The following is a 14,005-nucleotide window of genomic DNA, read 5'->3' as shown; positions in this document are numbered from 1 at the left end:
CGGAAGATCCGATATAATCAGATTTGGTTGACTAAATAGGTTAGCGGCACTAAAATCACAAAGAACAGCCGAGCCCTAATTATCGAAGAGGACATTGTCAATCCGCACATCTCTATAAGCAATTCCAAGCTTATAAAGGTGGCAAAGAGCGTCGGCGATATAGCGATACTATCGAATTCGAGTGGGTTATATAGGTATCTCACCCTCCGGCAACGGCTGATATCTGCGGAGAAAAATCCCCTCGACTTGATCGGTGTCGATAGCTTCCGCAATATAAGGATATAGCCACTATTGTAGTAGTCGTAACACAAACCGCTCATCTTACAATAAGCTAGAGTGAAAAATGGTGTCTGAGGCATAGTGGTATCGGTCGCTATCAGAGGCCTCACTACCGGGTTATTCGAAAATGCGACAACTCTTAAGGACTATCTCCTCGTCAACCTCGTAGACTTGGCCGGAAGCTCCTATGCCCACTATTTTCAAATTAGACTGAAATAGTGGCCGTACAGTATAGGTAACAGGTTCAGATGTTCTCGAGTCCACGCCGACAGTATTATTAGACTCAAGATCATTCGGTTTCTGAGGGTCCGACGGATAGGTTTTGATGAATAACGGGAAAACACCAGATAAAATAGCGAATGTCCCTTCAATACAGAATCTCCAGGCCGCCCGCACAGCGGAGTAACAGTGCCAGAGGTAAAGCGACATTTTGGCGGTACCATGTAATCAGGAGAGGTTGGAGAATGCACAGGGGTTGCAGTAAATATAGAGGTACGTCACATGACCAACCTGGTCACTCCATCCAAACAATCCACCTCCTCCAGACCACAGACCAGGGGGGGTCCTGAGTGCTCAGTAGGGTTACTGGTCAATGCTTAGTAGGGTCCCGCCTGAATTTTCATATAATCAAGGTTCTGTTTTGAAACGTACCCGGGGTACGGAGTAGGTAAGTTATATTCGATTATCCTTATCTAGCAAGGCATGCTTATATATACGAAGCTCGGGGAGCAGTAGTATTAGCCATTTAGCTTCCTATATAGCTAAGGCTTATGCAATGTATTCTGTCTCTGTCGACGACAATATGGCGCGGCTACTGCCGTACACCATGTGCCGACGCACTCCCCCGCTTTTGATAACACCGAGACCTCGATATCCTCCAGGGGCCTTGGAACAACACTGACTACTTCTTCTTTCCTCAGGAGCTCTCAACATCCATTGACTAATATACAGGCCGCGATAAACACCGAGTGACTCAATTGACTCTCTGTCGCTAAACCTCCATGATCCAGCGGTCGCGTCGTGGGTAAGTGAATCCTAAACCCCCTGATATACCTCGTTCAGGACCTATACTCAACTGGTTTAGTTGCTGGACGTGCAAAAGACGTCATAAAAAATGTGACGAGACCCGTCCTGTATGTGAGAGATGCACTCAAGCTGGCATGGCCTGCGAAGGATACGAGACCCGCTTGATATGGGGCCCTTCTGACACGACAACTCCAAAGACTGGCATGGTCTTAAACCCAGTTCGGCAGTTGCGGCCTCAACGGAGGTTAAGGCGTAGTAGGGTAGTCGATGTTCTCCCCGATGACTCGCTTGACCTTGGCGCGGAACTATCAGACTTGTATCAGGTTCCCTCGCCTGATCAGCTTGATCTTTTATATCTTCAATACGAATCAAATGGTCAAGCTGGCACTGATAACTTGCCGAGCGATGAAGTATCGAACCGATTAATGCAGGACTGTGAGTTTACTTTTACTCTGCCATAATGAAGCTAATGGAGTGGACAGTTTCCACCACAGGCTACCAGACCCTCACTGGAAGAGATGGGCAGGATGGTCTTTTCAAATCGGATATCCTGCCTTTGTGTAATAGCTGTGTCTCTTTGAGACAAGTCTGTCTCGCGTATCAAGCAAGCCTGGATACTGAGATGGTACGCTTGACACCGATATATATGCAGTCTGCTCTATCACACTACTTCGACGACTTGAACACGCCGGAAAAGCTGGAACTGGATGCGACACTTGCAACTGGAGTTCTTCTCTGTAGTCTTAGTGTAAGTGGTCTATTAAAGCAGAGATTCAACCCTGATGCTAATATTTATAACTAGATCAACTCCCTATACATCTGGACGCCTCTCCTAAAGGGGCTTTATGGAGTTCTCCAACACCGGGACATCCTGGTCGCAGCTCAGCGATCTCCCCTAGAAGACCATCTACTTGAAGTGATTGCTCTCCTAGACATTCCGTCCTTCACACTCAACAGGATCACTCGATCGATGGAGATATGGAAGTTACATGTTGCCTCAAAAGGACAGGTTGGAATTGAGGAGACTTCGGGCCTGCCGTATTCGTTGATCAACCTATTTGCAGGTCTAGGATCGCCTGAAGCGGAGGAGGGTCTCCTGGGATGGGCGGGTGAGTTGGGTGAAGAGTTCATTCAGATCCATCTGTGGGAAGCATTTCGATTTGCAGGCCTTCTTCACAATCGGGCACTCCTGGGCAATGACCAGAACACAAGTCCTCCAGCTGCAAGTCCAATGCCCCGATCTGAAGTTGTTCGCATGAAAATCTTTGCATCCCTCCAAGCAATAGTCGATTCAGGGGCATTCACCTTTCGGCAACCCCTCGCTCGGGCCATTTTCTACCCGCTGTTCGTTGCTGGCTTGTTTGCCGAGAATTATCAGCAACGAAGGCTAACGCGCTTGGCCTTTCAGCATCTGATGGACGATAGCCAGGAGCGGATAGATGGTAGCACGGAGAGAGTTGCTTTAGATATTGTCACCAATGTGTGGGAAACGGGAAAGGGACAAGGTCTGACGGCGAAGCTTGCACTGGCTACAAAGTTTGCAGCTGAGTTAAACATAGAACTCCATTTATACTAGTTTAATAGCATACTGTACTCACAGTTGTATTGGTAATAGGTTGATAAGTGTAGGAGCCGGTAATGCCGGGTTGGGTCTTTCTTAACATTGATCAAGGATACACTGCTAAGCTGCAACTGTCTCTCCAGCTCTAACCTCACCCCCCAGAACTGGCCGGACATCATACTGCACGCCATCCAAAACCTCCATGTCCCTTGCTACATAACCTGCTTGATCAGGCTTCCACTCGAACGTGCCCATTCGATGTCTCTTGCCTGAAATGTCATCTATCGCCAACGTAAACTCTTGGTAGATGCCCATATCCATGATCTTTTGCATTCGGGAGTACTTGCGGACCCTTTCATCCTCAGCCTCGGTCACGACTTTATGAATGTCATTTTGGCCATACCGTATCCAAGAGGCACCGTTGCTGACACGGGGCCAGGGATCTTTACCGTGGGCAAAATCGATAAAGTGGTTGGCCATCGTTCTCGCAAGCTCCCGCTGACCCTGAGTCATGTGCTCATCAAAATTAAGGAACAGGTATAGCAGATCGAGGGCGTGATATGCGAGCCCTTTGAAGGAACTCTCATGTGCGCAGGCTTGATCGAAGTGGTACCCAAATGTCTGGGGTATGTCTGATCGGTGAGCTGCCACCCAGTTGTGGGCCTTGAATGCCGCATCACCGGCCATGTCTTCCATGCACTTAACAAGTTCGTCCTTGGGCAAATCTGGTGTCACTCCGTAAAGCTCGAGTATGGTGTCTGCGGCATCTACGCCAACCCGTGAAGCTATTCCAGCTCGGATAGTAGAGAAGCTGTCTTCGCAGAAGCTTTCGTAGAAGATCATGCCTTCATCGAGTGTGTCTCCAACCATGTACCCTTTGAGCCAGGAAGCAGGTGAGGAGATGGCGTTAAAAGATGGTGTCACAGCATGGAATACGCCATCGTCGCATGGATTACCAGTTGCGTTGAAGATACCTTCTACATGAATCGTCGCACGGGAAACAACATCCTGGGGGACGTTGCGGAGTTGATCAAGTGCCGAGGGAGAATCCGGATCAATGTGGAGATATTTGAGGAGTGCGCAGTAGCGCTTCTCGTGATGGCTTAAAGTCCATGTAGGGATGGTGTTCAGATGACCAGACATTGCGATGGCCCGATGGAAAGGCGCCGGGCTCTTTGCAGCTATCTGATGAGACACGCTCATGCCTCCGGCGGACTCTCCGTAGATGGTGACGTTGCCTGAGTCGCCGCCAAAGGAGGCGATGTAACGATTGACCCAATGGAGGGCAACCTGTTGATCGTAGAGGCCAAAGTTACCCACGCCTTCAAAGCCGTCGCGTTTTAGGTCAGCCTTGATTGTAGAAGAAGCCAAAAAGCCTCCCAGGCCAACACGGTAGTTGAAGTTGACGGCGACGATTGGCGTGTGACGATTTGCGGCGTGGGTGACAAAGTTGACGCAATCGAAAACGCCCTTGTTTGCACCGCCGAAGAGGAACGAGCCCCCGTGGATATAGACCATGACTGGGAGTTTTGTGCTTGCATGTGTTGTCGGCGTCGTGATATTCATGACAAGACAGCTGAGCTCATCTTCGACTGGTTCTTCAAAATGGGGCGCAATAGCAACTGGGACGAGAGGATCTTCAGGGCCGTTGTATTCGGGTGGATTTGGTGCGCTGGATCTGCAAACTGTCAGTGATAATTGCGCATTTGAGCCTTTTTGGTAGTAGTATTACCCTAGCTTTGTCCCATCGTGGAAGTTGCCTGGCCATGAGGTGTTCAATTGAGAGCGCGTCCATCTCTTGGATAATGTTGCGTAGGGAATGCCGCAGAATTGATGAACGTTGTTTGGGAAGCTGAGACCTTCGACAATTCCCAGGCCTTCGATCGAGAGCTTTGTCTTGCCGGTGGGAGTTTTGCTGGCTGGCATGGCGAAAAGTCTGAATGGCTGCAGTGGACAGGAGTGTCTGGTCAAGATACAATGGCCAAGATGGTGCAGTGAATGACACCTTATCTATAGCTACCAACCTAGATACGTTATTTACCCCCCTCTTTCTCGTCTCGTAGCAGTATCGCCAAATCGATCTACGGCGAATAGCGCTAACCCCAATGCAGTAACCAGAGGAGCGCGCAAAACCACAGGGACGATCAAGCCAGCATCTTCCGAGAATATATCAAGTCGATCAGCCGAGTGGGAAATGCATGACGCTCTTTTACCTACCGGGAACATAATAGTCAGATAAGGGTTGTCCCTGACATTGTCTACGGGACAACATGAGCTCTTGGGACACGGAACAAGTTGAACCTTGTTCAATATCATCATGATATGACATGTACGTAGCTTTTTGAGGCTACATGCTACCAGGGAGATAGAGGAAGAAACTCTCGGTATTCAAACTAGGGGAGCAGGGCCTTTTATGGAGGCCTACACTGGCAAACAAGCGCTCAGTCTGCCACCATAACAAGCTATATTTGTAGGATGGGATGATCTCAACAGTAGTAAACCTTACAACCCCCCTTCCGGTATATAATTCAATCCAAACCATCATTGCAGCAGCATCAACTTGTCTTTTTACCTCACCATGTAATAAAATGTGGTACTTGTTGGGGAAGTCGTATCCATAAGCTTTTTCTCATCCACCAACTTGAACCCGTATTTCTCATAAAATCCGATATTCTTCTCGTTCGTGCATTCCAAAAAACAAGGCGAATCACCAAGCTGGTCGATCACCCATCTCATGATCGACCCGCCCACTCCCATTCCCTGCGTGTCAGGACGGACTGCTGCAATCTCCAGATAGTAGAGCGAGTTAGGAGGATATCTGCTTTCTATCTGTTTGGCAGATGCATAATGCGTGTCCATCATGGTTTCAACTCGCTATCAATGAGTTAATCGACATATCCGTGACTTATCATCTCATGTTACCTTTTGATCTGCAAATGGCTCGCTCGGTTTCACCCAGTACTGGTCCCAGAGCACTCTCAAGTGGGCGGGCCACCACAGAGGGTTTAACCACCGATATTGCGATTTAGGCGGAAACAAGAAACAAACGCCGAGACTAATAGGATTTTCATCCCCAGTGACAGCTTCCATCCCAATCCCGCGTACAGCATACTCGCGAACCCGCGCCTCTTGCCATTGCTGCAGGGCAGTCTCGAGGCTTTCCCAGCCTGGGCCGTTGGGGTTTCGGTTGAGCCAGCGGATGAGAGGATCTGAGGCAAAGGAAAGGCTGAGAGTCTTTGCAGCAGCTGATACTGACTGGGAGTCTTGTCGAACAGTCAGTGACTTCAGTGTTTCTATCAGGGTGAGTGAGCATACCGAGCTTCAAAGGTCGCATTTGTGCCGACCGTGCATATTTAGCCATAATTCGTGAGGCAATGGAGTTGATGCCTTGGTTGAGAGATCGAAGGAGGAAAGAAGAGTTTCAGTTCAATACCATTCATTGCCAGCCATTGCCGCTCAGTGTTATAAAGTCTGCTCCAAACCAAACCATGAAGACCTCACTCTTGAGGCCTCTGTCTGGGTCACTGATTCAGGCATCTGGACCCGCGCGCGACAACCTTCCAAAATAGGCAAGTTAGTTCCGAGGGATGGCACTAGGCCCGATTTGCAAGGTGGTGCCACGCGTATAGTTTGGTGAGTGCGTTAGTTCAAATGATGAACGTTGTGTCTTATCGTAGTGAGCAGGTACAGGAGGAATTCGGGTTCCCTGTTGACAATGTATCAATGTACATAAATGACAAAGTTATCCGAAGGCTCTGGCAGGTATTGACCTATCTTTATCTCCCAACAGCAAGAACCCTCACACATTGGTAGACGTCGACAAAATGACGAAAGAAGACTGCAAGGTCCGCGAGAGCCCTGGCAATGCCTTGTATCCCGAGGTGCCTTCCATGAAAGCACCGTCACTGGAGTTTGTGTACCGTCTTGTTGCCAAGATGCACCCAACAGATGGGTACGATATCTCCAATGTCATGGGTACTGGAGTTAGTCGATCTATCGGCCACGTTCAGTCCGGCACCGCTAAAGGACCCGGTATAGAAGGCATCGTCATGGAGAATAGCGGTGCCGACTGGGCCCAGCAAATCCACTCGAAAAAGGTAAGCAGTCTTCACTCGAACTCCACGACTCGATACCAAACATGTACAGATTTACTACAAACTTGACGCCAGGTACAGCATTAAGACCTCAGACGAAACCACATCTTTGTCCAGGCCCGCGGTCTCTTCAGACCCGGCCCAGGAGTGACGTTTGATTTCGAGGAGTCGATGGATGCCAGTTACTCACAGGACCAAGTGGAGTACTTTACACATATCACGTTTGAGGCGGCGGGCAACGGACCCTATAACTGGATGAACGGGATCGTGGCTATTGGGGCCTTGCAATCGTACGGAGACGCAGCCATTATTGACTGCTGGCGGTTGACAAACTTTCCTGGGCAGAAGGTCGAGGACGTGTACGTGGGTAGATAGAACTATTTGGTTCTGGTATTACAGAAGATTTAGTGTTTTGAATCAAGTTCGTATCCGCTAACTGCGAAGGTTTAATCTGGAATGATCTCTGCCGTGTGTCAACTTGAATATCATTCCAATACCAATCGCGTAGGATATCTCCTAGCATGGAGAATGTCTCAAAGGTCTGGATCTGCCACGATTCCCCCGCTTTCCCCGCATAGTCAACCCTATATCAATTAGTTAGGGAGGATGCGTAATAAGCCAAGGCGTGCCTAGTAGTAACCTTGGAAGCATACTATCCTAACTGGCTATGCCAAAAACCTTACGCCGATGATAAGGCTAACTTCATTCAGTAGGCCGTGCCGTCGCCCATTCAGACGCGTATCGGTCTTGGAGATATCGACCTTGCGATAATCAACTACAAAAGAGCTACCACTTAGAAGCCATGGAACCACAGAGCAGTCCTTTTCTGCTTATTGAGAAGAATCTCTCGTCGTTCTTACCCCCAGGCACAATGACTCGACACATTCAACCCCCTCCCCCGGATTTCACTATAGCCCCTGGCACCGTCCGTCTCATTCAAGGTCCGTGATCCCATTTCCAGCCCTTGGGCACAGATTGACGCAAAATCAGAACATGGCGAGGTCGAGGCATCGCAGCTCCTGCCACAGCCCATGCCCTCTGATGACCCGAATGACCCATTGGTAATTTAGCTTCACGGCCTTTCCATAGCAGCAACTGACTATTGAAGAATTGGAGTCGATCTCGGAAGTTGATGAATTTTATTCCAACACTGGCTCTTACAGCCATCATCTTCACGCAGTAAGCGATCCTTTCAGACTCCCACCAGGACCCTTAGCCAAGAATGATTCTAGGACATCCATGCCTATCATATTCTGGGTCCTCTGGATCCCTGAATTTGGCTGGAACTACAGGCAACTCAACATTGCTCAAGCTATCAACTTTGTCGGTACAGCACTCGGCTGTCTCCTCTTCATCCCTCCAGCGGTAAAATACGGACGAAGATCGATGTACATTCTATCATCTGCTTTCATCCTCGCTACTGCCGTGTGGTCAGCTTGCATGAATAGTCTTCCTGAACTGTACATCTCACAGTTGATCTTCGGTCTGGCTAGTGCGACAAACGAAACTATTGTTGAGATGACGGTAGGTAACGCTTCTCTACTGGGTCGTCTCTGCTGACTTTAGCTCGTCAGATTGCGGATATGTACTTCGTTCACCAGCGTGGAACAGCGAACGGAGCTTACATGGTTATGGTGATGATCGGAGTAAGTCCAAGTCCATCCCTAGACACATGAGGCGTTATCTGAGTAGAGCCAGAGCTTCCTCAGCCCCATAATTGCTGGATACATGGCAGCAAATGGCAACTGGAGATTATGCTACTGGGTAGCCTTCGCCGTCGAAGCCGTGCTGCTGCTCTACTTCTGTCTCTTCTTTGAAGAGAGCAAGTACATCCCACGTATCGAAGCTCGTGTTCTCCAGGCCTCTCCAGAACGCCCAAACCCAGTCAAGAAGATGAACCCTAGCTCAGCATCTGAGGATGTAGAGCCAATCACGCCTCAAGTCACCAACGCAACCCATTCTATCAACCCAGAGATCCCGCTTCTCACCTGGCGGCAACGCATGCGGCTCGTCACAAAGTCTGACGAGAGTCTCTTACAATTTGTCTGCAACTCCATCCTCATTCTCTTCCGCTTCCCGGCTGTCATGTACACGGCCCTCACATACGCATTCTGCCTCTGCTGGATCTCTGCACAGGCTTCTCTCGTCTCTATCGTGTTCACACAGCCTCCGTACAACTTTGGAACAGTTGGCGTTGGAAACATGGGTCTTGGTGTCTTTATCGGATGTATCCTTGGATCTGTCTGGGGTGCGCTTTCTGACCGAACTGTCTTCTGGTTCGCTCGAAGGAACTACGGTTACTATGAACCCGAGATGCGGCTTCAGCTCAACCACTTCCCTGCTGTGTCGATGGGCGGCGGGATTATCATGTTCGGAGTGACCGCTTCAAAGGTATGTTGGTTGTTCAGGTTTGCCTTGATGGTGTGTTGACGATGTTAGGGAATGCACTGGATCTACCCGTCAGTGGGCGGCGCCATCTTCGGGTTCGGCCTTGGAGGCGTCAGTGATGTAGCACTCTGTGTACTGATCGACAGCTATCAAGCGGTTAGTCTTGCTGGATCCTTCATCCTTCCTATCTAATTCTCTCAGCTTACTGGAGAGGCGTTCATTGGAGTGGCATTTATCCGAAACTGCTTCAGCATCGCCATTTCTTTCGCTATCGTTCCATGGATGAACGCTCAAGGCGTGCAGAACATGTGTATCGTCATGGGGGTGTGGGCAACAGCAATGGGGTTTCTACATGTCCCACTGATCATCTGGGGGAAGAAGCTTCGGGAGAAGACAGCGAATAAGTATCAGGAGATGGCCATAGAGAGAGCACTATCTCGGTATTGATAGCATTGTCGAGAGTGCAACTCCTAGCTGAGAGGGGCCCTGTTGATTAACCTGAGTTTTTAAGCAATATACAAGACATCCATGGATTGTAACTTGAAGTCTGCTCCGAAGGACCATCAGGGTACAGCATGATAGGTTTAAAAAAAGGGGTTGGTCCCAAGGTCTAACGGCTATTGTAGCTGAACGACTTCCAGGAATGTCTTCGGATATTGAGGTTTATTAGATTCAAAGGTGGAGAATCCAATATCAACCACGATTCACTGCATTCGACCACGCATTCTAATAGAAGTATGCTATTCCTATCATGATATCAATGGTATGAGAAGGCAGATTCCACTAATTACCCTTCCGATCCCGATATTCTCGGTTTCCCGATCCCTTCATTCCTCTGGGATCTGTTCTTCATATCGGACCGAGAAGGCATTCCCGCCTGAAGAATGCAGAAAGACTATAAAATGTACTATTTAAAATGGTACTTGCAAGGTCGTGCCCTTAGGGTACATCCTGTCCTAACTAAGAGCAGACGTTGTTCAGGTATTTTCAAGAGCGACTCTCGTGAGTCTTCTTAGTAGCTACTAGTAACTACTAGAAATATAATATCTCAAGTGAGCAAGAAAATTTAAGTTCTGAAGTACTAGTCATTAGTATGGCCTACTAGTAGAATTTCACCTTTTATAACCCACCTGACAACCTGACGACCTCGAAAATCCGTGAGTTTTGAGCTCTCGATAGTGAAAGGCCAAGTCATCTCTGGCTCCTACTAGTAGAAACTGATATTAAATGTACCATTTGTCCATGGGAGAAGCCAAAATGGTTAGAAATTTTCTCGAGTGACACTTGTATATTCTATATCTGCTTTGATGGTATCATTATCTTGCTAGGTCACCTGCATACAGGCGAGCAGCAAAATCTCAAGAAGTTGGAGAAAGAACATCTATATTTCTAGTACGATTACAACCAGCAATCCTCGCAATTACCTTTTAACCAATACGAAGCGCATGCCTACTCCTACTCCCAGGTCATCAAGAACAGCCTACAAGCTACAGTAACAGTGGAAGGAAGTATAACCACAAGGACGACATGAATTGACTCTGTGCAGACAAGAACCGCCCATTAAACATAGCTACCAACACAGCAGCCGAAGAGATACCAAAAATGAGATGTCAAGACAGAATGCAACAAGGCTTAGACATTGGATTCAGAGCTTAGTGATAGATATGAAATGGGCCTAGAGATGACCATGAGGAACGATGTGCTAGAAGGACAGGAGAATAAAGAGAAAAATAAAATGAAAGAACAAAACAGTCCAGTAACCCACGCTCCCATAATACTCAATGACAATGACTCAGATGCACAGATGCAGCAAAAAAAAAGAACAGAGTTGGAAAGAAAAATCACGGCAGAGAAGTGAGGAATATGCACCGCCATACCGATTAGATGGTAGGAGGAACATTCATTAGATCAAGGCCCAAGACAGATCCCCGAGGTGCAGGGATATCTTAGGTTTTTGATGGACAGGGGCTAGCAGCGCCTGTCTAGAGACCGAGATTTTTCGAAAAGAGAGCCGCACCGTTTTTGGGTTGGCGGAATATCCACCGGAAGCGTGTATTGGTCAAATCGCTCTGAATAGAGCATACACCAATCCATAGAATCAATTAAGATCCGCCCGGACAGCACAGCTTCTGTTCAAGCGATGGAAAAAAAATCATCAAACACCTTATTTCGCCGGAATTGATGCATGTCTAGACAAGAATGCAGGCTCAGTTGATAGAACCATGGCCAGAGATGGCCAGTTTCAGGCCACTGAGCGATGCAAGAAACTCCCGCCCAAAACTCAAATGAAATGTGTGTAGATCTTGGAATTCTCGTGAACTTCCATCTCCTGTACTGCTGTTAGTAATGGCACACTTGAGGTATAAAAAAATGCAAGCAACTCACCATCTTAAAGTTATTAATCTCCTCCCGAATCTGCTGAGCAAGCAACGGGGTGAGACGATTGCAAGTGGCAATCTCTCCACGTCGATCGTACTCGCCGCTAGGCCAGGTTTCGTGGAACTGGATGCGAGGACTGAAGACGATATTTCTACCGCCAACAGCTGACGGGGTGATGGGTGCACTCTTCGCTTCAGAAGACGAGAACCGCCCTGCGTTCGAGAGGAAGTAGTCCTCGCCGGCAATCTTCACCGAATCACTTTGCTGAGCTGGAGATCGTGCCGACTCATCGGGTGTGGGAGGAGCACTGGAGTGCGGCGAGTCACCACCAGTCAATGCATTCGCAGGCGAAGAGACGCCAAAGTCCGAGTGAGTTTCTAACAAAGTTAGTCAATACGCCAAAACGTTAAATATATTCGTGTGGAGGTACGCACTCTTCAAGATGCCCTTCCGGACCGCCGCCAAGATCTCCGCCCGCTCTCGGTCTCCTCCCACGATGCTCTTACGCGACTGGGAGTTCTCCGATGCGGCTCGTTCCCGAATGGAAGCGGATCGTCTGACCTCCGATGCATTGCCCTCAACCTTGGGGAAGACAGTAGCCCCACGGGGTAAATCTGCTGGATCGGGGTTGACAGCCACACTCTCCCGTTCTGCTTCGACGTTCACCACGGTGATTTGCGGAGGTGGAACTTCGGGGCCCGCATTTTCCATAGAATTGATGCTGGCCACCGATTTTGGACGGAACATGCCAACCAGTGAGCGAGTGGAGCGCTTCATGCCCTTGCCCATCTTGCGAAGCATCATCGACGCCGACGAAGCGGTCGATGATACTGACAGGTTATCGGTGGAACCGGTGAAGAAGTGGCCTTGATGGGAGTAGATGCTTTCACCTAGTCCGCTCAATTCCTGCTGCTCGGCAATGGCGGCCTGTTCTGGGCCCAATTGTTCCCTTAGAGCTTCACGGCGCGCCTGATCAGCAGCAAAGGCTTCCCGCTTGGCAGCATTGCTTTGTGCAGATGTCTTCAGGAGCTCGGAAGCACTGCCGAACGAGAAAGCCCGTCTCAAGCGTGATTTCCCAGGGCGCTTCGTATCATTTTTCAAATCGGTGAGACGCTTCGCGGCGGGGGAATCCAGTGTAGGCGGTGCTTGCTTCTTTTGAGTCTCGGCTGGAGGGTTGGTTTTGGGGGCTTCGGGTTCGGTCGACACGGGCTGCGATAAAGGCGACGGCTTGCTCGTGCGTTTTTCTTCTGCCTTGCCGGTCTTGCTAGAGACAGAGTTCGACTCCGATGGCGGCGCTTCTCGTGCCTGTAAAATAGATACCGTTAGCTCCTGCATTATTTTCCTGGGTCCTTGTAAATGATCCTACCGAGGAGGCCGACGAGTGTGTCGAATGAACGCTACCCACGCTGTCCCGCTGAGAGTGAGCGGAAGCAGGCCGTTGATTGGTATCGAATGTGATGAAGTCGTAGGATCCCGATTGAGATGGCGAGGAAGATGGAGTTGGGAAATCAAGCGACAGGTTTGGGTACGCTGTGGCATCCATATTGCCCAGGCTTCGTCGTCTATATCGTTCAGGCTGGGCCCTATCGACATGAGATGAATCATCCACACTTGATACCCGGTTGTGAGCGTTTTGTCGAGCTGGTCGGGGGCCACCAAAATCATCGACGATCACGGTCGGAATAGGAGGGGGAGCAGGGGATGACGGCACGGCGCCTTCCGCTCGTTGAGGGGTACGACGATACCGATTCGGTGAGGGTTTCGGGGAGGAGATGTTCATGATGGAGGGGGAGGGAAGGTTGGCTGTAGACAGGGGACGGAGCGGCTGGTCGCTCCTCGGCTGTCGTGAGGGAAGTGCGCTATCGTCCTTGGAAACATAGGAACGGGAGGAAGAGTTGGATGAATTTGATACAGAACCAGCTGCAAGATGGGGGGATCGGGGGCTGGCACCGGTGTATGTCGGATTCACCGGCACTTGAGGGGTAGTAGGTGCGGAAAAGGTGCGATGTTCTGGCCGGAGGTGTGGTGTCCAAGACTGCCGATTTTGGACGGTGGATTGGCCCATATTCGGGTTGTAGGCATAAGGAGCCACAACCTGGTGGCCTGCTCGATAACTCCCGGAATTACCAGCATTGAATGATGTCCAAGACATCGTCTGGATACGAGAGCCTTGGTTCTGGGTTGGAGAAGAGAAGGTGCCTGATGAGGATGAAGGACGCGTCTGAAGCACCGGTACCGTGCCACTCTGTTGCGGGATTGTTTGAACCAACGCTGCCAT

At 49.5% G+C, this 14,005-nt stretch overlaps 6 protein-coding genes across 6 annotated transcripts; 2 read left to right on the top strand and 4 right to left on the bottom strand.

Moving 5' to 3' along the window:
- Nucleotides 1-396: 396 nt before the first annotated feature.
- N7525_010172 (uncharacterized protein) lies at nt 397-708 on the bottom strand (the record flags this gene model as incomplete). Its single annotated transcript, XM_061214998.1, has 1 exon — nt 397-708. One exon carries the CDS (start codon nt 706-708, stop codon nt 397-399), a length of 312 nt encoding a protein of 103 aa, XP_061067510.1.
- Nucleotides 709-1,280: 572 nt separating this feature from the next.
- N7525_010171 (Zn(II)2Cys6 transcription factor) lies at nt 1,281-2,881 on the top strand (the record flags this gene model as incomplete). The annotated part of the gene is made up of 4 exons (XM_061214997.1): nt 1,281-1,303; nt 1,364-1,740; nt 1,788-2,053; nt 2,108-2,881. 4 exons carry the CDS (start codon nt 1,281-1,283, stop codon nt 2,879-2,881), a joined length of 1,440 nt encoding a protein of 479 aa, XP_061067509.1.
- Nucleotides 2,882-2,986: 105 nt separating this feature from the next.
- N7525_010170 (uncharacterized protein) lies at nt 2,987-4,792 on the bottom strand (the record flags this gene model as incomplete). The annotated part of the gene is made up of 2 exons (XM_002556625.2): nt 2,987-4,544; nt 4,599-4,792. The coding sequence occupies 2 exons, from the start codon at nt 4,790-4,792 to the stop codon at nt 2,987-2,989; spliced, it is 1,752 nt and encodes a 583-aa protein (XP_002556671.2).
- Nucleotides 4,793-5,434: 642 nt separating this feature from the next.
- N7525_010169 (GNAT family N-acetyltransferase) lies at nt 5,435-6,227 on the bottom strand (the record flags this gene model as incomplete). Its single annotated transcript, XM_002556624.1, has 3 exons — nt 5,435-5,740; nt 5,789-6,129; nt 6,182-6,227. 3 exons carry the CDS (start codon nt 6,225-6,227, stop codon nt 5,435-5,437), a joined length of 693 nt encoding a protein of 230 aa, XP_002556670.1.
- Nucleotides 6,228-6,690: 463 nt separating this feature from the next.
- N7525_010168 (uncharacterized protein) lies at nt 6,691-9,795 on the top strand (the record flags this gene model as incomplete). The annotated part of the gene is made up of 10 exons (XM_061214996.1): nt 6,691-6,963; nt 7,078-7,327; nt 7,671-7,901; nt 7,951-8,021; nt 8,069-8,139; nt 8,193-8,484; nt 8,535-8,606; nt 8,659-9,351; nt 9,400-9,504; nt 9,550-9,795. The coding sequence occupies 10 exons, from the start codon at nt 6,691-6,693 to the stop codon at nt 9,793-9,795; spliced, it is 2,304 nt and encodes a 767-aa protein (XP_061067508.1).
- A 1,834-nt stretch (nt 9,796-11,629) lies between these two features.
- On the bottom strand, nt 11,630-14,005 carry N7525_010167 (uncharacterized protein; the record flags this gene model as incomplete). The annotated part of the gene is made up of 4 exons (XM_002556621.1): nt 11,630-11,677; nt 11,734-12,104; nt 12,162-13,032; nt 13,094-14,005. 4 exons carry the CDS (start codon nt 14,003-14,005, stop codon nt 11,630-11,632), a joined length of 2,202 nt encoding a protein of 733 aa, XP_002556667.1.

The sequence above is a fragment of the Penicillium rubens genome, assembly GCF_028828025.1.
Source record: "Penicillium rubens strain IBT 27055 chromosome Unknown utg000004l_segment0_segment0, whole genome shotgun sequence".
Lineage (NCBI taxonomy): Eukaryota > Fungi > Ascomycota > Eurotiomycetes > Eurotiales > Aspergillaceae > Penicillium > Penicillium rubens.
This window is presented reverse-complemented; position numbering and strand designations above follow the sequence as displayed.